The sequence below is a fragment of the Trachinotus anak genome, unplaced genomic scaffold, assembly GCF_046630095.1.
Source record: "Trachinotus anak isolate AG129_WGS33_773 ecotype Australia unplaced genomic scaffold, CSIRO_AGI_Tana_v1 ptg000005l, whole genome shotgun sequence".
Taxonomy (NCBI): Eukaryota; Metazoa; Chordata; class Actinopteri; order Carangiformes; family Carangidae; genus Trachinotus; species Trachinotus anak.
In genome coordinates, this window is record NW_027273856.1 from 20,140,210 (window position 1) to 20,166,312 (window position 26,103).

The following is a 26,103-nucleotide window of genomic DNA, read 5'->3' on the forward strand; positions in this document are numbered from 1 at the left end:
CAACATGCAACATGGGACCTCTGACCTCACACACACACTCACATAGAGGCACACCACATCCAATAACACAAACACACATGCACATACAAATGCAAGCACTCAGTCAACCTTTTCATCTAGGAAAGTGCAGAATGCAGTGAACTTCTGACCTCACATATTCACACATCATAAGCTTCTTATAGTATGCATATGTGATCTGGATGAATGGATGAAATGCACACATTCAAATATATATAACATTTTGACTTTATGAAGATCCAGTTCATTTTACCCAAATTACAAAAAAGCATTTTCCCTTGTTCTCATAGCTGTGTCTGAAACTTCAGTTGTGTTGTTCAAGACATTGAAAAAATTATACATGAAATATTCAGCAGCACCATGTCAAGCCAGAGACAATGTCCCAGCTACCTAAGATAATCAACAGATTTATGGGTCTTTTTCTTGAGTGGAAAAAAAGTGTTTATTCGAGTCTGTACATAGTTGTTGATGCTGTCATAAGCAAATAAGGGGTGCAGAATGTTGTTTGGGGGAACCATGCTGGTATTTCTGGCCACAATGTTCTTGTGCTTTACGTCCACTACATACTAGATGAGACATTTTCACTATATTTGTTACATAAAAATGTATCCTGCACCACATTGGGCCGATCATTGTCTTACATAAGTATACACACTCAGCCTGTGGAGACATAAAACAATGAGTTCTTAGTCTCTGCAAGTGGTTTGCATGTTATTTTGCAGCATCAGGTTATGCATGACCATGCACACATACACACTCGTCTCGTACTTCACTCGGCCACTTCATCTGTTTCTCACACACACACACACACACACACACACACACAGACACACTTTCATAAACTGTCACTGCCACAAACACACCTACACAGTGAGTGATGCCTGTTGTAAAACAGCTGCTACCCCATGGCCAGAGGCAAGAGGGGTCAGACCATATGGCTTGCTGGGAGCATAGCATGTGCAAAGTTGAAGGGAGGGGGTCCACAGAAGAGGTGGAGCTTCAGTGATGGAGAGATGACTGGTTAGAGGGAAGAAAAACAGATGTCAAGGGAAACATAAAATGCCTCTTTCTTTCAGCCAAGAGAAAGCTCTACAGAAACCGATGCAAATTAAGTGAATTGTTAATAGTTTTATTTGAGATTTGATATTTGTGTGATGTGAAGTGAGAACCTGATATTTATGTCTTGTTCTTTCTCTCTCTCAGATCTGGCCATGCAGTTGAACCAGGGGAAGTTTGAGTACAACGGTTCCTGCGGGTGAGAAAAGCTGCTCACTCCTGTCCTGAGCTCACTCCCATCCACCCCATCCCTCCCTTCTCCACGCCTCTCTGAAACTCATCAATTAAAGCTTGTCACATCTCATTAGTGGTTGCCAGCGGCGACTGTAGCTACTGTCTACCCTGAGAGCCAGTGAGTGCTTTGGAGATGCGAGCTCCTCCTCACTTGCCTCTGAGGCTCTCTACAGTCATCTATCTCTTCCTCTCTCCATCGTCGTCTTTGTCCCTTGACTCTAATACTGTCCCTAAGGGCAGAGATTTAACTGCTAATGCTGGAAACCTCATATGTGGGGCGATCAGGGCTTTTGCAGACACCCATCATTACTAATGCCATTCTTATGGGCCCCTGCTTAACGCACAAACTCCCACACACAAAGCCTTAGTGCCTCCTTATTCCCAATAGATCATTAGAGCGCATCACTGAAACTAAAACATGTCTGTAGAAGATCAGTGTTCTCTGATTTGATCTTAAAAGTAGATTTATTGTGCTGTGTGTGCATTTTCCTCCATTCATCTCCTGTGTGTGTGTGTGTGTGTGTGTGTGTGTGTGTGTGTGTGTGTGTTAGGTACCTGCTGAAGCCTGACTTCATGCGACGGTCAGACAGGATGTTTGACCCTTTCTCAGAGACGCCCGTGGATGGTGTCATTGCTGCAACCTGCAGTGTACAGGTCAGGTCATCCGACACTTCATCTAGAAAAACAGTTAAATCTCATTAATAAAGAGAAAATTACAGTATTTATAAAACTTATCCATAAAGGTAGACATACTGTGACATTTATACAGGGCATAGGTTGAAGCATTGGTTATCTCATAGCATGGTGCACTCTGCACTATTCCAGGGAGGCAGGCAGTTATCTTTTCTTGTTGTTCCTCTTCCTTTTACTTTTATTTGTATTGTCAACAAAGTTATTACACATGGAGGTCATTATTATTTCATACTTTAATTTTGGTTACTCCAAAGATGTGCTTGACTATAACTCATACCTTCTGCATCAAGAATATGGTCCAATGTCAGTGAATAATTATTTTTTAAATATTACTCTTAACATTCAAAAATATCAAATCTGATGTTGTTGTTGTTATTCAGGTGTTCTCTGGACAGTTCCTGTCAGATAAGAAAATTGGCACATACGTTGAAGTTGACATGTACGGGCTGCCGACGGACACCATTCGGAAGGAGTTTCGCACGCGTATGGTGATGAACAATGGACTGAACCCCGCCTACAATGAGGAGCCTTTCGTCTTCAGAAAGGTAGCGAAAAGGGCAGGAGAGGGGGGTTGGGTGAGCCAGGGGAGGGGCTAGGAGTGAAGATAATGGATACAGTGACTTAAAACAAATGTGCCGCACACATTGAAATGCTGTCTGCACCTTGATGAGAGCTGTAATATTTGAGTTGGAGGAAGAGGAAAAGAAATGAATGCAAGGCAACCATTGATAAGGGTTGGAAGAAAGGTCTGTGAGGATGGAAAAGAAAAGGGAGATAAAGACAAATAATGTGGCAACACAAAGCTAGAGTAAAGATAGAAGAAAGGATGGATGGAAGAAGGAGAAAGTAATGCAAAGGTAATGTCAAACAGAAAGGTGGTTAAAAATCTAGAAAAGACTATTAAACAAAAGGAAGAAACTGAGGGAGAGATGTTAATTACTTATTAATTATTATTAAGGATTATTTGTAAAGGTATCACAAACCAACAGGAGAAGGAGGTGTCTAAGTTTACCTGTATTTTAGCTCACAGGGGAAGAGGGGGGACAGGACAAAGAAATAAACAGAAAAACAAACAATTAGAGGTGGAGGAAGAGAAAGAAAGGGAGAGAGATGGGAGATGAGGAGAGTGAAAGACAAAAAGTGTGTGTGTGCGTGCGCGCACACAATAGTGCTGCTCTCAGCAGAATGAGTCTCTCAGCCATGACTGTGACTCCAGCTTCCTAACACACACCATCAATCACAGCCTGCCGCAGTGCTGCTCTGCTCACACACACACATACACACACAAACTTACACAGTGCTATCGAAGAGGGGCATCACAAGCAGAGCTGCTGGCAAGACTCGTTTCTCACATCTACACACAGACACAAATACCCTGAAATACTGCCACACCTTTTGCATGCATGCATACATAGTGTTGTCAAGATGACTCAGAGCAAACAATACACACCAGCAGCACTCACACACAGTACATCGGCAACGCCAAGTTTTTGTAAGCATACACACAAGCAGTGCTTCCACCCATTCATCTCATGTGAGTATTCTTCGGCCTTATCTCTTACCTTCCCCTTCGTCTAGGTATTAATCATCCTCCTCTCACCGTTCACTTATCTCCACACACAAGGCCAGTTAAGACTCTCGCTCTGTCTTTTTTTTTTTTCCCCCAAAGGTGTGCACACATAAGTTCATCCACAGACACTAGCTATACACACACACACACACACACACACACACACAAGATATACTCTGCTGCCTGGATGTGGAAATGGCCTTTTCAGTCCCAAACATGCTGTGTGTTGCTCTGCTATCATGCCTTTTCCCTGTATCTGTACTGCGACCATCCCCTGATAGTGTTCCCTGCAGATTCAGCCTTGACCTTCGCCTTTAATGATGCTGTTTAACTTTAGCTTAAAAGAGACCATTTTACTGCAATGGCAGTATTTTGTCACTCACCTATTTTCCCACCAGAATGAGTTCCACTGGGACCACCTCATAACTGTGACTTTTATTTTAAGTCACACTTTTTGGCCCCCACCCCCAATTCCTCACCCCTCTTTTATTGTTTTGAAATTCTGGTTCATTCTCCCTCCCTCCTTTTCTGCTTTTTCATCCACCCATTCTAGGTGATCTTACCGGATCTGGCAGTACTGCGCATCGCAGTCTACGATGACAACAACAAGCTGATTGGCCAGCGCATCCTGCCTCTGGACGGCCTGCAGGCTGGCTACCGTCACATCTCACTGAGGAATGAGGGCAACAAGCCCTTGTCGTTGCCCACCATCTTCTGCCAAATCATCCTCAAGACCTACGTGCCCGACGGATTCGGAGGTAAGGGAAACAGCAATGCGCACACACACACATACATATAAATTACAAAACTTTGTGCATTGCTTGATGTTCTTCAGTGTGTAGATGCAGAATTACAGCTTTGTTTCACACTGACATACTTGGTTTTACTGCCTCAGTTCAGCCTGTAGGGAGAGGAGAGAAAAAAGAAAAGCAATGCATCTCTCTCTCTCTCTCTCTCATATGCATTGGGTTGGTTTGAACATTCAGAGTAATGGCATGGTGATGCAAATGATGATGGCAGTGAATCTGCAGTAAGACAGTTTAAAAAAGGCAGCAGCATACAAATGAGCAGGGCAATTGGAGTTGTCATTAAATAAAGCCAAGGGGCTTGCACTGAGGAGCCATTACTGTAACTATTAGCTTGCCTCTGTAAGATATGCTGGCAGAATTGCTTCCCTATCAGCCACGCAGCATTGTACTTGGAGTTCAAAATAAAATCCTTTCCCTAGGAGGCAGTGTTATTTAAACAAGTAAGATCCTACCCAAGTCTTGACTAGTATCCTCTCTCAGCATAATGAAGCAGTAATTATCCATCATGCAAGAGGAGGATAGATTTTGTGGTCCTGTGTTTCTCTGTGAGCAGGAGATGAAAGAGATTAAATCTAACACACTTTGTATACTGCAAATAACAACATTTGCCTCACTGTGGACAAAGAAAGATTGTTTTAGCCACTTAAGAGATGGTTGTCTATCATAAGGGTTACTTGGACATTTGCTCAGAATACACTTGGCAAAGCACAATCCTTCAAACCACCAAGTTTATCGAGTCAACTTCTCTTTTCCCTGTGTCATATTAACTAATCATTTTTGTGTGATTCAGCAATCGTGGATGCTCTATCAGACCCAAAGAAGTTCTTGACCATAGCAGAGAAGAGAGCTGACCAGATGAAGGCGCTGGGGATTGACACGGTATACGACAACAAACACATACAGACACACATAGCTGAAGCGTCAGATTGAGTTAATGGAGTTGATCTCTCTGGTATTTTGAAGAATTATTTCTGATAGACAGGGTAAAACCAAATGTTTTCTCACTCTGTGGATTAAGAGCCCTAGGCTACAGGAATCTACAACTATGCTTTTTACTATCTCATACAATTAAAAACATTATCACTCTTAAATCCATCTCTTCCCTGTTGTAGAACGACATAGCAGACGTTCCCAGTGGAAGCTCAAAGAATGACAAGAAGGGAAAGGGTAAAGACACTGTGAAGGCTAGTGTGACACCACAGGCCAGCTCAGATATGGCCCAGACCTCCAATGCCGCCCAGAATAACACAGCAGAAACCAAGAAGGGTATATACCGACTTAAGTCATACATATTGAACACATACATTTGTACAGTATGTAGACAGAGTTAAATTTCTTTTTCTTCTGCTGTTACAGACACTGCACTCGTGCCTAATGTCAGCATTGATGAATTAAAACAAATGAAGGTTGGTATCCCAACTCCTGACTCTCAACTCATAACACAGCTCCTGCACTATAGTCTGTAGGGATGTATTAAATGTGGAAGAATAAGCAAATATGTATAAGTTATAATAGACTAATATATGGTTCAAAAAGGTAATCCAAGAAAGGGAACAAGTTTTTATCATGGTTGTACTAAAAGGTATCTTTGTATTGTCTCTTGGTAAAACTATAACTACTATAATTACCCTCTTGTACCAATAGTCAACTCATAATTACAGATTAATGATACATAAAAAAATTCATATTGCATTTATATTGACAGATGTTGCAATGAGTCATGATTTTAGTGGGAATGGTCTTTTTCCTTCATTTCAATTTCACTGAAAAGTATAGGAAAATGATGATGATGTGATTTTGCTGGGGTCGGTATCAAACAAGCACGTTCCCTTATATCAGGAGAAAATTATTTGTAGGCAGGGGAATCTGTGTAACACCACCACGCTTCATTTATAATGGCATGCTGTGACTTTGTGACATCAAAAAATTGTAGCTCCTGTGATGTGGATTTGACACTTGGCCATATTGTCATTTCAATAATAACTTAATCAATTGTACAGCCCTAGAAGAAACTACAGCACTGTAGACATACTACCATAAAATGCCTATACCCCTTAGTCATGTTGCCCCAGTCTGGTGTGTTCAAAGGCTCTTCTCTACACAATATGTACAAGATAACTAAATATGCTTCTCTCCCACTGCAGACATACCTTAAACTGATTAAAAAGCAACAGAAGGAGCTCAGCGCTTTAAAGAAGAAACACTTAAAGGTGGGTGATTGATTTAATGCAGACCTGTCTGTTGATGATGCAAAGAGGCTCCTGCTTATTCTGGGCAGTTATTGATGCTCAGAGGGACAGAAACAGAGCCAGGGGGCCGGTTCCACCTTTGATCTTCCACTGACCATTGCTTCATCACTGTATTTGCTTACACGCACACACACAAAGAGAATGACACCATCTGTCCATTACAAACACAGATAGACACAGCCACATAATTAATGCTTTATAGAAATTAGACTTGCTAAAGTTGCTTCTCCTTTGACCAGAGATCACCATAGAGACCACAGTGGATGCTGGTTCATTCATAGTTGCCTAATTAAGTATCACAGCATTAAGTCTAGTTGCATAACATATGTATAATAATACCATCCAGACCAATTTGTTGACTGCATAAAGATGATGTTTTTAAAATAAAAACAGCATCAAGGAAATTACCACCACTGCAGGATAAAATGTGACATAAAAATACAAATTGTAATTGTAATAACTATCATCTAAAACTAAAAAAAGTAAAGTCCAGTGTTTTTAGAAGTAATTATATTATGATTAAAACATTTTTAGCACTAGAACCCCAAACAAATTAAGGACAAATGTAGAATTGCCGCTGAAAAACAATGTATTGCAGCCGTCTGTTTTACTATGATTTCAGAATCTGTTTAGGCTTTATTCTCATGGAGGAGAGCAATAAAGGTTAAACTGCATCTCCATACAGCCGTGATACATGTTTTCTTTTTTCAATAGGATCAAAATATAATGCAGAAAGCCCATTGCACCCAGGTGGAAAAGATGGTGTCTCTGCATGATAAGGAGAGGACAACCCTGGAGAAACTACTAGAGAAGGCCATCAAGAAACGCGGGTAAGTGGGACAAAAGAGAATATCAGACATGTTCCACATTATGTGAAAACAAAGTTAGGATAAAAAATAAGAAAACAATAAGTAAATAAAATAACATAACAATGCACTGACACTATAGCACTACATTGTAGGGGTTTGCTATGCATACTACAGAGGGGTACCAGTCTGCTCAGTGATAGAGCCAAACTGTGTGAGCTGCATTTCAAGTAGCTAACTTTGGTAACTTGGAGAAACCTCTTTGTTTGATCCACATTTTATGACTCAACTTCTACACTAGCTTTAGTTTAACTGGAAGGAGGATTAAGTCTGTGATCAATAAAGTCTCTTCCTGGTCTTTTTCTGATTGACGTCCTTCTTTTGAGAAGAAAATAATTAGTATTTACTGCTAAATTTAACTTGTGTGTGTATTTGATCGTCTCATAAGTATTTGCTATCCTTACAGGGAAAACAACTGCCAAGAGCTGAAGAAGGAGACAGAAGATAAGATCCAAACACTAGTCACTGATCACAAAGCCAAAGTAAGACTGCACTGGCTTCCCATCACAAAACCAACATCCTTTCCAGTTATTTGCAATGAGGATGACAAGTGCCTTAGCTGTGGATAATTGACTGTGTACATGTAATGGGTGTGTGCAGGTAAAGGACATCACAGCACAACACACTAAAGAGTGGTCAGAACTGAGCAGCAGTCACAGCAGCGAGGAGCAGGAGATGAAGGACAGCCACGTCTCACAGCAGTGTGAACACCTCAAGAAACTCCTGACCACCGTCCAGGAGCAGCAGACCATGCAGCTAAAACTCATCCATGAACGGTGAGAAACTCACACACGGATGCATGCATAAACACCCATTCGCCATAGGTGATCAGACCAAGAGGGACATCAACCCTTTGATTTCAGTGAATTCGGTTGCCACACTGTTGCTTGCAGCTACACGTATTATTGTCTCATAAATGCGGATTGTAATTAAGTTTCCTCACAGTAAATATGGCTTTTTTTCCCCACAATTTTAGGCAAAGCAAAGAGATGCGTGCCAACCAGGCCAAGATGTCCATGGAAAACAGTAAAGCCATCAGCCAGGACAAGACCATCAAAAACAAGGCTGAGAGAGAGAGGTGGGCCGGATACTGTACCCATCTGTTCTCATGTAGTCATTTTCTAGTAACTTTGCTGTTGAATTGTAACATGTGCCATGATCATTGCGTGGCACTGGTAACACAATGGTCCTGTTTCTTTGTTCTTTAGGAGAGTGCGAGAGTTAAACAGCAGCAACACCAAGAAGTTCCTAGATGAAAGGAAGAGGGTGGGTTGTTTACAATATACTTTTTTATACTTAGCTGAAAATACAACAGGAATTCTCAATTCTTACTCATTGCAGAGGTAATAAATTACTAGCATACAAATGTTTGGATGTGTGTTAGTACATATGTAACTACATTTTACAGTGTAGATACATTTTCTAAAGATACTATATCTGGTCTAGAAAAACACCAATGCAAGTGCAATTTGCATTTTCAGCAAAACAGAAATCCTGCAAATATAATGTGTTTTTTTTTCTTTGTTAACATGTTGTAACAGACTTAACAAGAAATTAATCAAAGAATGATCGAAGACAGTAACAAAAATTATTTTTTGATTTTGATGCTGAATAATAAACTTGTGATAGATTGTGATATTTGGTTGAAGTTTTTGGTTACCACAGTAGTTTCACACAAAGAGAAAAAAAATCAAGTTAATCCTGAACCAGTGACCTTTGTTTGCCAGTTACTATTTATTTATGGGTTTAAACAGTAACTAATTGGTAATAATGTATTGCCCTTGTCCCTGTTGTATCTGCAGCTGGCTATGAAGCATCAGAAGGAGATGGAGCAGCTACAGAAAAACCAGAGAGAACAGTTGGAGAAACTGGAGAAGTTCAATGAGCAGGTACAACACTGAATAAAACAATGAACCTCAGTCATGATTCCACTGCCAATATACTGTAGATTTGAGAAGAAAATGGCTGAAGATAACTGGCCTGCCATCCAACTTACCATTAATTGACAGCTGTTCTTCATCTGAACTGCTGAAATGTCTCACTGCAACATCTACCAGACCCATTTCTTTCACAAGTGTCTCCGTTTATGGACCTTCCTGCTCCACCGGCTTTTTAAGTATAAATATAACTCGTGGCTGGGGACCACTGCAGCTCTCTGGCTGATTTCTTCCCTGGATAACGGCTGCAGTTTGTATCATTTGTGATGTAAACTCTAATTACTTTTGCAGGAAGTGTTCCATAAAGATGGCATCAAAACTGTCTTAAGGGACTCCAGAGACAAAGTCTTAGTGTTGCACTTCTCTTCTTATAGAAGCATTGCTTTGTACTGATTTTATAGAGTCCTCAGTATAACACTTTAAGTGTAGGGTAGAGAGATATGGTTTACTCAACCTGTACATTAAAAATACTAGAAACTCTATTAAAGCATAGTTCATCCTTGTATATCAATACCTTGAGTTTCCATCTTTGCCTTTTATTTTGCCATCTGTCACACTCTGTTACCTGTACATGTTTTACCTGTGTCCACATATTCATTTGTTTTTAATATGATTTGCTTCTCCTGGCACAGCTTTTGAAATCACACCATGCAAACAAACAGGTTCAAGGTAGGCATCTCCATCTCACTCAACTCTACCTCTGATACCACCTCTCTGTCAGTGCATCACTTGATAATTATGTTTCCTTCCATCTCTACCGTCCACCTTCTACCTCTCAGTCATGTTACTTTTTTTGTCACCTCACTTTTCTGCTGAGCCTGTTAAAATGTGTATTTTTCTGCCTCTTAAATCCCTACTGTAATGAGCAGTCTTGAACTGAATCACCACTGAGTAAAGCAGGGAAATAGTACACCACAGACCTGTCTTTGAATAGATTTCAAGATTTAAAAAAAGTGATTCATTTCCTTTGTATTGTGAAATCCCATTCCTACATTTTTAGTCTGCAGCTCTGAGGCTGTCAGCACTGCCAACTAGCAGCTTGAGTCATTTATCACCATGACTCACCAGCTATTACTACGCAAAAACAGCCAGCTCAAAACCTGCTCCACTGTGCTTTCATTCCAGCTCACAATCATTTGCTTTCATAGTATGTGACAGTGTCTCAGCACAGACATTTTGTGGCAACCATTACATGTCAGTATTTGGTTTATATTACCTGCAAAAGTGCCAACTGTTATTGGCACCATGCAGAGGAGATTATTGCTGAGGTAGAAACAGATGTCTCTTGCTGATTAACTGATGAGCAATATAACATTCACAACTTACAGCTTCAGATCAAACTTGATTATGTAGAAATTGGTAACAAGTTAGTGGTGTGCATTTAGTGTGAAGTCTAGTTTACATCTGTGTGTTTGTCAATTATTTTTTTGTCCCCCTCAAAGGCCAAGGACATGCAGCAGATGGTGAAGCTGGAGGAGGAGATGGACCGCAGGCCTGCCACGGTGGTGTGAGCGACTGAGACTGAGACACACAACCACACGTATACAGGCGCACACACGCACGGACACACACACACACACACAGGTGCAGAAACACTCCACCACTAATAGCCCTCTACAACCCAGAGATGAAAACCCTGCCTACATCACTGTCTCTGTACTTTTGTCATGCTCACACACAAACACACAGTAGCCCTCCCCACCTCCTTTTTTCTTCTGTCCATTCACCTGCTCACCCTTACCCCACGCACTAACTTTATACCACTAAGCCATTGGTCCTTATCACTGTTTGACAGAGGGTTTAACCACTTATCGGGTAAGGAAATGTTACCTCGGAGATGAAGCAACAGAGTCAGACGCATCCCCTCCTCCACTGTATGTAGAGCTAATCACTCTCACAGTTCTCTGTGATCCACGGGCAACACAGCTGCAGCTATTGGTGGACACACACACACACACACACACACACACACACACACACACACACACACACACACACACACACACACACACACACACACACACACACGTTCACTCACGGGTCGGATGAAGTGGACATTCGTTCCCTTTTTGACTCGTTTTTATTTTTTATTTTTTAAATCGGTACCCGAGTAACTACTCCAGAGACATGAGAGACATGAGGGGAGAAGAATATGTATAAGATTTGTCATTTCAGCACAAATGAAGAAACTTTGTGAAATACACTGTATGCCACACACCAGTCCTGTCCTGAGCACTTTGTATGTAATAGGCCATCATAACAATGTGGAAAATGTAGCAGTGCACTACTAGAACTACTAGTTTTCTGTATTTCAGTAAGAATGTATTTAAAAAAAAAAATATATCACTGTATGAAGGAGAAGCAAACACCTGATGTCGCCTAATCCTACAATGCAAGTTATTTGACTTCAGGAAAGATGCATTACTGACTTATTTGATCTTCAACAATGTTACAGCTGACTATGAGAAGGCTTATTATATAGTTGAGTCAGAAGACTATAAAGGGAACACAGGGATACTACTCACTTTGACAATTATGGCCGATTTCTGTCGAATGTAGTTTTAATCATTAGGCTATTCCCAAGAGATGGTGTAAAGCTGTGCCTCAAGTCCCCTTAAAATTGACATGATAGTCATTTATATTTTTTTTTAAATGCTTATTCTCAATTTCCACAAGTTTACATCTGCAAAACTCTTTAATACAACATTCTATACTCAAAATGTGGGGCTCCAAATCATGTATACTATGCAAAAAATTACGAATAAACATGATTCCCTCAAAATTTAAGGTGTACAAACTTCAACATTTTCCAGTAATAATTACTTTTACCTATAGTTCTTTTGGTATTACAGTAATAGTAACCAAAATGTGGTTGCTGTGTGTGCCTGTAATGTACTGATTAAAGTTACTGCTGCAAAGTGAGGCAATGTCATCAGTAGTTACAACACCCAATTGGAGAGATGATGATATAATGAACTGGACACCTACTAGTAAGCACAACGTTAAGTAAGATTGCAATGGTTCTTTGCATTAAGGGGTTTTGCACTTAAACTCTGAGAATCAAGCCAAAGCTGTAAATGAATCCATACTTGGCAGCATGTTATTGTTGCTGTATTACATTGTTTTAATTGACCAGCCCTTCACCATCAGACAAGAACTTTGGCCGACAGAAGTCAACGCCATCTCGTCTTGTCAGTTTCCCACTCATTAAGATGTTGAAATGAAGTGCTCCCTTAATAGCTTCTCGACTGCACCTTAGCAACCTCGGCTAGTACTCCTCACGTGCTCGCCTTTGGTCGGGGAACATCAGACACTAATTATAACAGATTTGTAACGAAGCCTGTGACTCCCACACACTATCCTCACTGAGGATTTCAGACAAGGCCTCTTATCCCTCTGTGTCCCACAATGGTTCCCCTTAAATGTAGCAGTTATACAGAAGGTTTAAGGAAGCATTAGTGTTATCAGCCCAGGGGATACTGCTGGACACAAAACTACTGCAGAGGGAACAATGTGATGTAGAAGTACTATTATGAAGTAATCCTGTGGGTACTGTAGTATTGTGCACATATGATCATGCCAAGCATTGACACTGCATGGCGTAACACTAACAAAGATCAACCAAAATGACAAAAGTCATGATATATGAAAACACACATAAATATGAGGATAAACCACCTCTAGGTATTTTGGCCTTTATAAGATTTTTTCCTGTTGTTTTATTCTGCTGTAATTCACTTAGAGGGTAGACGGGATGTTCTTGTATATACTGGAATGTATGTAGTTTCATTTACTTTTTGACCAATTGTGTTATGTCATTCAAGGGCTCTGGGATAGAGTGGGTCTGCTGGAAATTGGGGAAAGTCATTTATCAACCACTGGGTTTTCTTGTTTGTTTTTGTTTTCAAGTCTACCCTTACTGCACCACACAACACAGTATAAAACTCTCACCACATATCTAGTGCAGAGATAAATGAGTAAAAAGTGCTTTTAAATTTTATTCCATTGCTTTCAAATGTGCCACTCAGTGTCTGTTAGGACGTTTAAATTATTTTATGAATGATAAAATGCCAAATTAAGGGGTTATTTATATGAAGATATATATAAATAAATGAATATATATATTATATATATTAGATATACTGTGTAGTTTAAGATTATTATGTTTGTTAGAGGCTTTTTTGCACTAGTTGAATGTTTATGTTGTGTGATTACATGTAACCTTTGGCTCTCTAGTTTGTCAAAAAAGCAGATTATTTTTGCAGAGCAACGTCACCGATTTGAGTTCCTCAGTTTCTACTGTATCTCCTCTGTTTTCTATTTTAACTGTAGCTTGTCAACAAACCATTCTGTGCGCGTTTTTGTATTTATATTGTACTGTTGAACTTATAGCAATGAAAATACTGTTGTTATCCAGCTCCTTTAATACTGTTTTATAGTATGTGTACCAATAAATCCAGGTGTAAAATGGGACATAATCCTCTGGCTCATTTGTGTTTTCTTGTAATTGTGGCTCGTTTTGTGCTCTGTCAGAACATAATTAGACAAATCAAATGCTAAGATTATTTATTTGGGCGGAAACCATGAGATAAACTTTTTAACTGAATATAAAAACATAACTGAATAGTAAAAAATGTTATTAATAGTAATAAATGTAGTTTAGTAATAAATGTTAAATGTTAAGTAAAAAGTGCTATTTTTGGGTGGCAGGAATATTTAGGCCCACATAAATTCCTTGTGGGGTTTTGTACTTTAACAGCACCACAAATTATGTTTCTTTGACTCATGTAAACCGTTACTCCAATTCCAACAGCAGGGATGTGTGTCTCCTTGTTCTCTTTCTCCTTAGATCTGATCAGTGTTTTGAAAAGGTCTCAAGTGGAGTGGCACTGTGGATCAGATTTATTGTTGGCAGCGGGAGTGCGCGGCGCGCGTTCAAAAACCACCCACTCGCTTATCTATCAAACAAAGCCCACTGCTGTCTGATCACATGCAACAAGTGCGGGGTGGGTTCGTATCACAGACCCACTCTTGAACGCAGGCGGCTCCAGCGCTGAAGCTCTTTGTCATTATAAGCAAAGTGTTTCCATTAGAAAGACGAACAAAGCGCGGTAATTATGTTTGCGTTGCCCAGCAACTGCGTGGCTTCCCCTTCACTATATAAAGGGTGATGGGTTTGTTTGTCAGCACTCGTTCAGGGGAGAGGTTTGCAAACCTGCTCCAAATTGTTAAAAGATGACATTTCACTAATAAGTTTTTGAGCCATCTCGGAATCATGCTCAAGGCTTCCTGGAAGTCTGACGAGCAAACGGGCACCAAGATCCTCCTGGACGCAATGTCCAAGGATAAAGTCCACCTGGCCAGGTTTGTTCTGGACGCGCTGGATGGGGAAATCGTGGACTCCATAACAGAGGGCGCACAGACGCCCCTCATCTCTTCTGTCCTGCTGCCTGACGGCCAGACTCGGTGCAAGTTTGTAGAGCTTCTGCTCCAGAGAGGGGCCAGTGTCAACTGTCAAGACGGCAACGGGCGCACCGCGCTCAGTTTCGCCTGTGAGCAAGGCTACCTGGATGCTGTGAAGACCCTGGTCCGAAGCAACGCAGACCCGGAGATTGTGGACTGCTGGGGGAACACGGCCCTGATGTACGCCACGGTAGCAGGTCACTCCCCTGTTGTCGAGTTTTTAGTGAGAGCTTTCAAGAGGCTAGGTCTTCAGATAGACAGGCAGAATAAAGTTGGCAACTCTGCCGTTGAAGTAGCAAAGTTTCTCGGCCACACAGAGTGCATCTTTGCGCTCACTAACAACTCCAAGAAGGGCCGTGAGTCTGAGGGTGGCGCCCGGGGAAACGCGCAGCCGCGACTTAGTCTGAGATGTGGTGACGTAAGTGACAGGTTTGAGAGGAAAGTTGGACATTTAATAAATAAACTTGAGGTCCTCCAAACGTGCAATTATGAAGATTACCTGTTGGTTCAAAATTACACATGGCAGCCAAGGCCTCGAATAAAGCCGAGTAGACTGCCATCGATGGATTCTATAGAGGAGTTTGAAAGAGAGAATGACGGCTCCTCCTCGCCTCTACAGGGGTTGGACTTCTCCGGAGTCCTTGCCCCTAAAACCCCTTCCGACCATTCTCCCAACTCTAAGCATCCTAAAACTGAGGAAAGGCTGACTACCAATGATGATCACCTCCCCCCTCTTCTACAGAGCTGTGAGGCTCAAAAATCTATTTTCTTCTCACCTAGGCCCAGCAGAAACACGCTCAAACCCAGCGCGACCTCCGCCCTGGGAATTTTACTGACTCCCATTATAACCAACAAAAGTGAGAGTGAAGCGGGAACAGAAAAATCGAAAATGTTGGACTTCGGTGTTCGCAGATTTCACGACAGCTATTATCAGAAAAGATGTAGTCTACCAACCAGTATCCTCAGCCCCGCACCTCCGGAGCGCACACTGGCGCCTTTGCGCAAATCCAGAACCGTGAAGCGGCTCGAAGCGTCTCCTTGCAAAGCGGAAGCTCTTCAGTTTACCGCACCAGTCGTTGCCGCTTCAACCACGACTTTCTCAGTGTTGAGCAACAAACTCTTACGCCGATTTACCTCCCCGGAATTCAAAAAGGACGTGAAAGAGTTGGATCCGGTGTTGACTTCAGGGCGGATTCCGCGATCAGAAACTTTTCCCCAAAGCATAAAACATCCCCAGGTCGGCAGTAAACCCAGCATCGACAGCATCAGCTCCGTCAAGTGCGAGTTTGACTGTCAATTCAGGGTGCCAAACTATTAGAAGCCACAGTGCGCCGTGCGTAAAAGGTGTTTGTAGGCTACTTATCCGCTATTAATCTTAAAACAACGTGGTTAGACGTGATTCCATCAAATAGATAATCTGTTACGTTCAATCGCGCTACTTTTCTAAATTCACTCCCCAATTAGTATCTTCTAATCCTCAATGACTTTCAAAACTACAATGTCTTGTCCAGACAGCGTCCATGCCCCATGTTCTCGTCACTGTCTAACAACATGATGACCTGCGAAAGTTTCTACCATTTTTACCCGAAGGGCAGAGGGAGTAAAAACGAAGCTAAAGGCTTTTAACTATGACTTAACAGCTGTAAACAGCAAGTACTGTACTGAACGTATCAGCATAAACTATGTGCGTGAATACGAGCAGATGCCGGCTGGACACTGCAGCTACACAGTGAAACGTCTTACTACTAGTTTCAGTATAGATGGCTGCGCCTGTGTTTAGCAGCATTTGCCACTCCTTTTGGAGTAGGTGGGGGTTGCAGCGAAGGTGGAGGGGCGATGTGCAATAAATTATAAAATCATATAGCATTTACTTGTGTTGTGCCACAATCTTTCCTACGTCTCTGTATATTCCAGCACAGAAGTACAGATGTCTGTCAGGTGATCTGCCAGCTTCAGTTACTGATGTTAATGGTTGGTGCAGTGAATAAAATCTCAGTATCTGAAATGAAGATGCTGTCCTGTGTTGGATGAGTGTGTGTGTGTGAGAGAGAAAAGGAGAGGCACAGAGACCATTACTGCTAAGTGTTTACAGTAGCCTGCATTTTTTAAAAGGTTCTGCATGTGGATTTTGTTCTGATTGCTGGGTTTGGTTTATATGTGAGCTCATGCAGTCCCATAGAGAGAAATTATTGTTTATATATAGGTAATTAGACTCAAAATGACGTTTCATAAAGCAGAGGAAAATTACGCCCTAATGGCTCCAGTGTGTCGTAACTTCTGAAACGTTTCTCAATAGCCTATCTTGACACAGGAATAAATATCTCTTTAATATGAAAACTTTCTTTGTGCCAGCAAACGCGATGAAATCTCGCCCTATCGAACGATAAAATTAAAGATTTTTGCAGCTCTCATTCTCACCCACTCTCAGCTGCAACCGTGCTGAAGTGGAGTTTGAGAGAGGGAGGGAGGGGGTGTTGTCGGCGTTTCCCTCCAGACATACATCATTTTCAGCCCATCCTACAGCTGCTACCACAGAGATGGAGACTACAGCATTGCGGGAATAACTGAGACTGCATGCCGAGTCCTTCCTTTCAGGAGGCAAATTCAGTTGACGGACTTTTAATTTCAACACGGACCTTTTCTCCTGACGTTAATAATGTGTAGAAGGAGCTCAGTCTTGCAGCTGTCACTGGGTTAAAACCTGTCAACCTTGGAGAGGGCGGTCGGTTTGGACAGCCAGAACTCATCGGTGCCGGCTGCTTCTGCAGTGCGAACCGGATCTCACGTCCAACCTGGAGACATTTTTGCTGCATTCACGATGATCTGAGCGTGACTTCTGAGTGCTGAGTAGAGGCATCCCCTCTCTCTCTCTCTCTCTCTTCCCCCCCTTTCTTTCTTTCCCGCCTCCCCTCTCTGTCGCTTTCTTTCTCTCTTTTCTTTTCGTGGGTTCAGCACAGGCTGCCCAGTCGGTTAGCCCCGTTTTTCAGCGCTGGGGAAGCTGAGAGAGATGGGACGACCAGGTTTCAGCACCACGGAGAGCGCCCGACTTCTGCTGCTCAGTGTGTTTGGTAAGTGTGTGTGTGTGTGTGTGTGTGTGTGTGTGTGTGTGTGTGTGTGTGTGTGTGTGTGTGTGTGTGTGTGTGTCGTGACTCCTCACTGCGTGTGCACCTACTGCGCGTATTGAAGCATGACAGTGTATGTGTGTTCTTGTCTTTGTATGAGTTGTAACGCTTCGCCTCTCATTTGGTGCTCACATAAATATAAGTCGTCTAAACGTGATCAGAGTTGCAGTTCATCACTTCCTGACGTTGTTTAGACCGCAGCCAGTGGCGTGCTGTTGCTCCCCTGATACTGCAGATTTCAGTCTCCAGGGTTTTCACCTGATTTTGACTTTGACGTGAGGAAACAGAGGTGATATGCCCGTGATCTGAAGATGTGGGGGACCTTCAGCTGAACTCAGAGCAGCCCATTACGCCACTGTTTATGCTGATTCCGCATGTTCTGGTGTGTGCCTGAGCCCCATCTGTTCCCACCTTGACATAAGCACCCCCGCCTCCAACCTTTCGAAATTCTACTGTGTTCTATTTGGTTACCAGGTGTGCTGCTGCTGTCCGTGGTGCTGGCGGAGCAGGAAGGAGAGAACCTGTCTGGTCTCTCCGACAACCCTGACAAAGCCATCCTCGCGGTCCGGGAGAACGGCACGACATGTCTGATGGTGGAGTTTGCCGTGAAATTCCTCGTGCCATATGACGTGCTCGCGCTCAACGGGATAGACGTAAGGAATCCCCCCCCCCCCCCCCCCCGTGCATTTTAATGTATGTGGATGCTTAAAAAAAAATTAAACGCAGGGGTGGATTCAAGCATGTAAGATGCGTAAAATGTTGCTTTGTGTTGTGGACCTTAAAGGTTTGTTCGTTGTGCGTAACGGTGGTTGCAGCTTTGGAAAAATGTTTTACAAGCAGAATTTTTTACATTTATTTAAACCGACTGTTTTTGCTCCTATTGATAAAGGGAATTGTATGTTACTTTACATAAGAACTCATTTCACTACATACATTAGAACTGGATTTTGGAAACTGCTATTGTAGTGTGCAGTCGTGCGTAAAATGCTGACGACGCATTAGACCCCATCATCAAGAAAAGGAAAAAAATTTTGAATATGAAACTTTATAATCATTAATTAAAATGACTTTAATTAGTTTTTGATTGCAAGAACAACTCGTTCATATAATCTGGTATGTTTTCTGGATATTTGGTGGTTCTATAAATTCGTGCGTAAAAATGGAAACCAAATGCTAAAAACTCTTTCCAGTGACATTTCAGTCTGTAATCTGTCCCTGTCTGTCACCTTTTTCACGTAGCTGATCACCGAGCAGGCGTCGTTTACTCTACCCCGTGGTGCAGAGATCGAGGGGAAATGTGGGAGCACGGAGTCAGAAATCCACATATCCTGGAAGAATAACGCCTACGTTCTCCGCATCTACTTCTCTAAGGTGGGCGAGAAAAGCCAGAGGAAATGGATACAATGGCCATAATGTATTATCATATGCAATAAAAAAAAAGTCGGAATCATTTCCCGGAAATATCAAGACGCCAACACATCGCAAATCATCACAAAATGTACATTTTTACAAATGTACTGCCACTTTGAATCTTATTTTTGTTATAAGTTAAGTGTCAGCTATTTCCAATTCATGCTGAAGTCTTTTCCTTGAATTAACCGCCATTACCAAATTTACCAGCGGAATTATGTTCCTTCAGTGGTAGTTGCTAAATAACGTGGAAATGTATTAGTAAAAATGAACAACACATTCAGAAGAATGTATTGTATTTAAAAAAAAAAAAGTTTCAACAGCGAATGGCAGTCTAACTTGACTTATCAGGCTGGCCATTTTTTGCCGAGGGTAAGCCAAACTGCCCTCTCCATGGAGTGGAAAAGCCCGGTTTGACGCTTGTGTGTGTCTCTGCGTGCAGGAGTTCCGTGACAAGGGCATTGAGGTGTGGAAGATTAGCAAGGTCCAGTTCGTCTACGACACCTCGGAGACATCGCATTTCATCAATGCATACAACCGTGAGTCTCCCGCCGAGCCCGTGTACAGTAGCAACTCAGCACATTTCTATCCCGCCTGCTTGGATCGCATCTAGCTCTCATTCATCTCACATTAGCATTCAGCTGTAATTACAGGCTCGATTCAGGCAAGGCTTTACGATTTTCGCCCACGCAGACCATCCAGTTTCAGATTTCAGATTTGCAGGTTTATCCTCGGCCTTTCAGCTGAAAATACGTGTATTATCATTATTATTACAAATAATTTATCATTAATTATTATGATTATGATTATTATTATTATTATCATTATTGTTGTTGTTGTTGTCATTATTGTTGTTGTAGAATGCATAATTTGAAAAATATGGTTATATTAAATTCGTTTTAAGATCTTTTCCAACAAACTCGCTACACACCCTCTTAAATCATAACTTTTGATTTTTGTCAAGTTGCAACATTTTATAATTTAACATATATTATATGTTAGGGTTAACCCTAACCCTAACATATATTATTTTGGAGGATTTTTAGTTTTTTTGTTGTTTCTAATGCTTTTGGTTGCTATGGATCCACCCAAAAGAATCACAAGTTATTAAATTGTACACACACACACATACACACACACACACACACACACACACACACACACACACACACACACACACACACACACACACACAAACACACACACCTTAGAGTTACATTATTATGCCTTCTTGCTTACTTTATATTCATTAATGACGCTTCCTTTCTTTCCAGCTGGGAAGCACACAGCCAGCACCCACCGCCTGTCGGCCCTGGTGACCCCCGCTGGGCGCTCTTATTTGTGTACAGCACAGCAGACCCTCACCCTCATCTCTAGTGACCACCAGAAGGGCATCACCATGTCCATGTATGACATCCAGATCCAGCCCTTTGACATCGCCTCTGACTTCATGTTCAGCGAACGTAAGAACAACCTGCCTGTGATGATACCTCTTTGAGAAACACTGCTACTAAAAGCAAATCAACCTTTGCCACACACTGACACTGAGATGATGATGATGATTATGAGAAATCATGGGGTGAGGATGCTACAGCCTTACATCTCTCCATGACATTCTTTCTCTCTCTCTCTCACACTCACTCACACACACACACACACACACTCACACCCCTCTCTCTGGGGGGTTATTGCTGCAGTATGAGGAGTACTCCAGGCTGCAGAGAGGGAGAAAGGGTAACGACAAAAAAAGAGGGGGTGGGGATGCAAGAGAGACAAAAGAGATGCAAAGAGAGAGAGAGAGGAGGAGAGAAGGGGTGGGGGTCATTAGGACTTTATGTTTGAGTGCAGTCATATCTTTGCCCTCAATGCAGCTTTTATAGACATACTCAATGAACCTGGCTGTCCTCTGAAGCCAATCACCTTGGAAGAATCGTTTGCTCTGAGTTGCTGTAAACTAGGCTGTGCTATGCTTCACTGCCTTCTTTCTAGTGTGTATTACTGCTCTCCACAGGGAGAAACACCTTCAATGTTAAACCACATACTGTACTGCCAGTACAGCCGTAGTTGCTTTGGTGCCCCCTCTTTTCCTTACAAACACACGTATGAAAAGCTGTGTGTGTGTGTGTGTGTGTGTGTGCAAACTAACATGCAAGTACAAAGGTACAAAGGATGAAAAAAAAATTATGTCCAGTTGTATAACTTAAAGAGAGAGGAAGCATCTGTTTGAAATTTGTGTCATTTACCAAATAAAAACCTCAGAAACAGACACACACAGATGCTGCCTCTGTTATCCAATTACATGTTACACACAGACATGCAACACACACACACACACACACACACACACACACACACACACACACACACACACACACACACTATGCATGCTGCACATACAGTACACACTTCTGATAGCCTATACTGATGCTGAGTGAGAGTCCATAAGAGGCCACATGATGAGCTTGCAGTTCATTACTGAATTCTACTGAAGATAACAAAGGAAGTAGGGCTGAGTGATACATCTGAAATTATTGTCACAATAGTAATAATACTTTTCCAATATTGATAAATATAATAACATTTAATAAAGTGGATCTATAGATGTGTATTATAGCAATTATGTTATATATTAAATTTCAACAACGACAACAACAACAATAATAGTAATAATAATAATAATAATAATAAAATTGGGCCCAAAAGAAAACCTAATTAAGTCAGTCACTTTTAAAACATTTTAGGCAATTAATCAAGAAAATGATTGGCAGTTTAACTGATAATGAAAATAATTGTTAGTTGAGGCCAAAATTTAAACAGAATTTGGTAAAATGATAAAATGATATGATCATATCATCACTATTCAAATATATTGAAAGGCATTGCAAAAGTCACTCAACCCTAAAAGACAGTGCACAAAAATTCTGAATGAACTGACAAACTATCTCAGGCCTTTTAGGACTCCTGTCAGTCACATTCAGTCTCCTTATCTTGCTGACTATGTTCATTATTCCACTTTCTGCAGCCTACAAGTGTATCACCGACCAGCGGGAGCGCCTGGAGGAGACCCTCCCCCTAGTCCTGGGCCTCATATTGGGCCTCATAATCATCATCACGCTCACCGTTTACCACTTCCACCTGAAGCTGACAGCGAACCAGCCCCAGCTCCCCAGAGATCGCTCCATGTACAAGAACATGTAGTCAGCAGCACAGCGGCGGCTCCCTCAGCTCTCTCCAAAGCTAACCTGATAAAAGACTTGTCTCCTCGATGTCCCAGGCCTAACACCACAGAGGAAAGTGTCCTGCCATGGACTGATTCCCTGACAGAGATATGCGTGTAGCCTGTACCATAGACCCACTGGAACTTTTGAACAGCTAAAACACAAGTTAATGGAACAGCTTGGGGCCTAGCATGGATGTAGTTGGAGGGACAATCCACCAAAATCTAATTTGCCTGGCTGCTGAATTGAATCTTAATGCCATAAATTCATAGTCTCCATTACAGTGTTAAGAATCTTAATGAAAATGAAAATATTAATTTATGCCTTCATGACAATATAATTGATTTATGTTAAGATTGGTGGTTGTTTGACATCTGAAAATCAACCAATCACAAAGGTTACAGTTGACCTGTTTTTTCCTGACATCACTGGGACCTACTTTATCACTTCAGCCATTTTTATCCAACTTGTCTTTGAAAGAAATTTCAGATATTGCCTGAGCTTCTGCTGCCATTTTCCAACAGTTTGTCACCCTCTCTTCTCCTCTCTCTGAAACTGCTGCTACCTAATTTCAATACCTATTGTTGGTTCTGTATTTGCTAACCTTTAATTTCATTTTTGAATGCAGTCATAGTGTTGACAGTGGACAAGTCTTGTAGTGTGTGCAGTGCAGTGGCATTCAGAGTCATTAAGAGTTGCAATGTTTTTGCTTTGACTAAAATCTTTTCTCCACTGATATATGGAACATATCAAAAAAGGAAGAAAGAAATACATAAACATCTGACAAAAATTCTGTACCAATAGTGAAGAGTTTATGAGAATGTCATATGAGTGTTTATGAAAGTACAGAGGTTATTAAATGAAAAAATAATATGTGTATAATATTTTCAGAAACAAAGTCTATGCATAAACCTCTGCTGATGCAATCTTGTGCAGTATTCTGTTCATTGAAATAAATTGCTGGAATCATCTCTACACCTCTGTCAAGTTATTTCTATTATCTATCACATTACTACGGTACAATCTCTTCAGTCTTTCATAAATGTCAGTTTCCTTCCTTTATAGTTTTAAAACAAATTAAACAAGACTACAGTGTTCAAATGAAATAGTGTGACTGGAAAAAGGTGACTGATATACCTGTCAGCAGAGAAGCTGCAGGCACGAGGTATTGATTTGTGTCGGATCCTGGGCCTTCGAAGGAAAGGCAATATGAACAAATCTAATTGAAAATAAACAGAGCATTTTTGTCAGCTACACCTATTTGTTTCAGCAGCATGGATGTCATACATCATCCTCGGTGACAACACATCAAGTCACGGCCCCTCGATCCAGTTTTTCACTAGGCCAGGCCACTTCACTCTTGGAAATGAGCTTTAGGAGGTCAACTCAAGACCTGAGATGCCCATTCTAACTTGTCCTGGGCTCTTATCTGACTTTAATGTCCATTTTAAAATCAGACCAAGTGCAGATTAATCCCACTACATCTGTAACAACCACAACATTATGGGATGCCAGGTATGGTTGTAATACTGTGTGTGCGAACAGTCAGGAATAAGCTCTGGTGATGTCTTCAACACTGTATCATGTATAGAGCTGAAACAATAAGTTGATTAATCAGTGAGTCGATAGTAAATTAATCAGCGACTATTTTATAATTGTTGAATATTTCAGTCAAATGTCAAGATAAATTGCCAAATAATCTCTGCTTTCATTCCTCCAACTAGGATTTGCAGCTTTTCTTTGTCTTACTTGACAAAAACTAAATCTGGTTGGCTTTTAAGCAGCTGTTTGGAAAAAACAAAAAATATGAAGACACTATGTTTGAGATTTTTATGAACCAACGATTAATTGAGAATAACAGTCAGATTAATTGATAACAAAAATAATTGTTAGTTGCAGCCCTGATCATCATTTTTCTTGTGAGCTCACTATAGTTAAGGGACTGAGTGTAAGTCACAAGATTAGGTTTTTTTGTTGTTGTTTTGGGTTTTTTTTTCTCCATTTGGCTAATATTTTATAATTGTAAATTGTTATGTAGCATCATTCAATTATCTTCTCTGCTTACACTGAATGTAACATCAATTTACATACTAAACATACTGAGTGATTTCCACACAGTCAACTCAATTATTATTATCATCTTTTAACAGACAGAAAGGTTTATTTACTTTGTTGAAAAATATTTTATTCAATTCTTCATCAAAAGTGTTGAATAAATTCCACTAGCCTTACAACTCACCCTTACAGTGATTTACAGCATGACAGTGGTAGTTTCTGCAGAGACAGAACATGTCACAGTCCTCACACGTTTCACCTAACTGGAAGAAATGATTTGAACAATCATCAGCCAACTGATCATCCACCATGTCTAAAAATCAGCATTATCATGGCCAGAAAATAAGTGGGATAACACATGGTTGTACTGTAACATTACATTGCTAAAGGCAGGCCATAGGGAACCTGCTAGCTATACATAGCGTCTTAACGAAATCTGTAAGTGTGCATTTGTTGCCTGTACAAAGCATCTAAAGTTACACAAAAGCCACAACAGTTAAAAAAGCACCTAGTTTTATTCAGTGTTTCTACTTAATTAAAAGGATATTATATTAAAAAAAAAAACAAAAAAAACAAAAAAGACCAGAAAATAATGCAGTTGACCTCAAATCCCCTCATATCAACAAACCCATGTGACTGATGTTGCCATGGCAACACATAAAAGATGTCAGGGCGACAGGGCAAACTAACACAGCCAGAAACTGAGCTTCAGCCACATTAACTAACAACTTCAACCGAAAATACAACAGAGCAGTTTCTCAAATGACACAGGTCGAACTCACATACACCAAACCAGTCCAACAACCACACCTCTGGCAGCACAGAGCAGTTATTTGTGTGTGTTTGTAGCAGGTTAGCAGGTTAGCCTACACGTTACACAATGGCGGCATCAACTGAATTTAGGAAAACTCACCCTTGGCTGAGGTTCCCAACAGTGGCAGTCCACTTTGTTTCGTTTCATACAAACATCCTTTTCTTCCTTCAACCAACTATTAGTGGTTTCCCCAGCAGTAGTCCTTTCACAATTAAACTTTACACAGAAGTCTGCAATTAAGTCGCCAGTTTCTCAAATCTAACTAGCTAATTACGCTAATGAGCTGTCAATCATCACACATCAAAGGATTAAAAAAAAATCCATAGTTGGACATTTCACTGTATCATAAAGCTAGTCGTCGAAAGTTTAAAGTATGCTAGCATCTTCACAGCAGACATTTAGACTTGTCATGGCAGGAAACACACAGGTGCAGTAAATGTTTTTAATAAAGTCTCGGTCCTGACTGAGGACCAGCATGCATTGCGCCACGGCCGCTGCGCTCATACCTAAACTGCATGCAGCCAAGGCCTCAACCTCAACAAGGGTTTTAGAAAAACTCAATTGCCTCATTAGCTTTTTTTTTTTTTTT

General features: G+C 41.1%; 3 protein-coding genes and 1 long non-coding RNA gene across 17 annotated transcripts in view; 3 read left to right on the top strand and 1 right to left on the bottom strand.

Annotated features, from left to right (window-relative positions):
* Positions 1-13,912, top strand: part of LOC139621870 (1-phosphatidylinositol 4,5-bisphosphate phosphodiesterase beta-4-like) — a 65,970-nt gene extending 52,058 nt beyond the window's left edge. For 11 of the 12 annotated variants that reach the window (XM_071478786.1, XM_071478784.1, XM_071478783.1 and 8 more), the window contains 16 exons: positions 1,222-1,273; positions 1,860-1,962; positions 2,382-2,546; positions 4,125-4,329; positions 5,171-5,259; positions 5,493-5,646; positions 5,737-5,786; positions 6,525-6,590; positions 7,344-7,459; positions 7,902-7,977; positions 8,096-8,271; positions 8,472-8,573; positions 8,704-8,761; positions 9,298-9,384; positions 10,065-10,101; positions 10,875-13,912. In XM_071478786.1, the coding sequence (XP_071334887.1) occupies positions 1,222-1,273; positions 1,860-1,962; positions 2,382-2,546; positions 4,125-4,329; positions 5,171-5,259; positions 5,493-5,646; positions 5,737-5,786; positions 6,525-6,590; positions 7,344-7,459; positions 7,902-7,977; positions 8,096-8,271; positions 8,472-8,573; positions 8,704-8,761; positions 9,298-9,384; positions 10,065-10,101; positions 10,875-10,951 (1,613 nt within the window). In that variant the 3' untranslated portion in view covers positions 10,952-13,912. The remainder of the gene's footprint in view (positions 1-1,221; positions 1,274-1,859; positions 1,963-2,381; positions 2,547-4,124; positions 4,330-5,170; positions 5,260-5,492; positions 5,647-5,736; positions 5,787-6,524; positions 6,591-7,343; positions 7,460-7,901; positions 7,978-8,095; positions 8,272-8,471; positions 8,574-8,703; positions 8,762-9,297; positions 9,385-10,064; positions 10,102-10,874) is intronic. The other variant, XM_071478795.1, reaches the window with a different exon arrangement.
* LOC139621873 (uncharacterized) lies at positions 20-26,043 on the bottom strand. Of its 3 annotated transcripts, XR_011691104.1 has the most exons (5): positions 25,614-26,043; positions 2,427-2,593; positions 1,864-1,984; positions 1,188-1,267; positions 20-1,035 (listed from the first exon to the last, which is right to left on the bottom strand). It is a non-coding gene; the product is annotated as an uncharacterized lncRNA (long non-coding RNA). The 3 variants fall into 3 exon arrangements; XR_011691103.1 differs by lacking the exon at positions 2,427-2,593 and having other exon boundaries at positions 22-1,035; positions 24,885-26,043; XR_011691102.1 differs by lacking the exon at positions 2,427-2,593 and having other exon boundaries at positions 27-1,035; positions 25,614-26,039.
* Positions 14,030-17,224, top strand: LOC139621871 (uncharacterized). Its single transcript, XM_071478797.1, has one exon. It carries the CDS (start codon positions 14,708-14,710, stop codon positions 16,211-16,213), a length of 1,506 nt encoding a protein of 501 aa, XP_071334898.1. The 5' UTR covers positions 14,030-14,707; the 3' UTR covers positions 16,214-17,224.
* lamp5 (lysosomal associated membrane protein family member 5) lies at positions 17,393-23,620 on the top strand. Its single transcript, XM_071478798.1, has 6 exons — positions 17,393-17,963; positions 18,492-18,670; positions 19,257-19,388; positions 19,870-19,966; positions 20,702-20,890; positions 22,450-23,620. The coding sequence occupies exons 1-6, from the start codon at positions 17,903-17,905 to the stop codon at positions 22,623-22,625; spliced, it is 834 nt and encodes a 277-aa protein (XP_071334899.1). The 5' UTR covers positions 17,393-17,902; the 3' UTR covers positions 22,626-23,620.
* Positions 26,044-26,103: the final 60 nt, after the last annotated feature.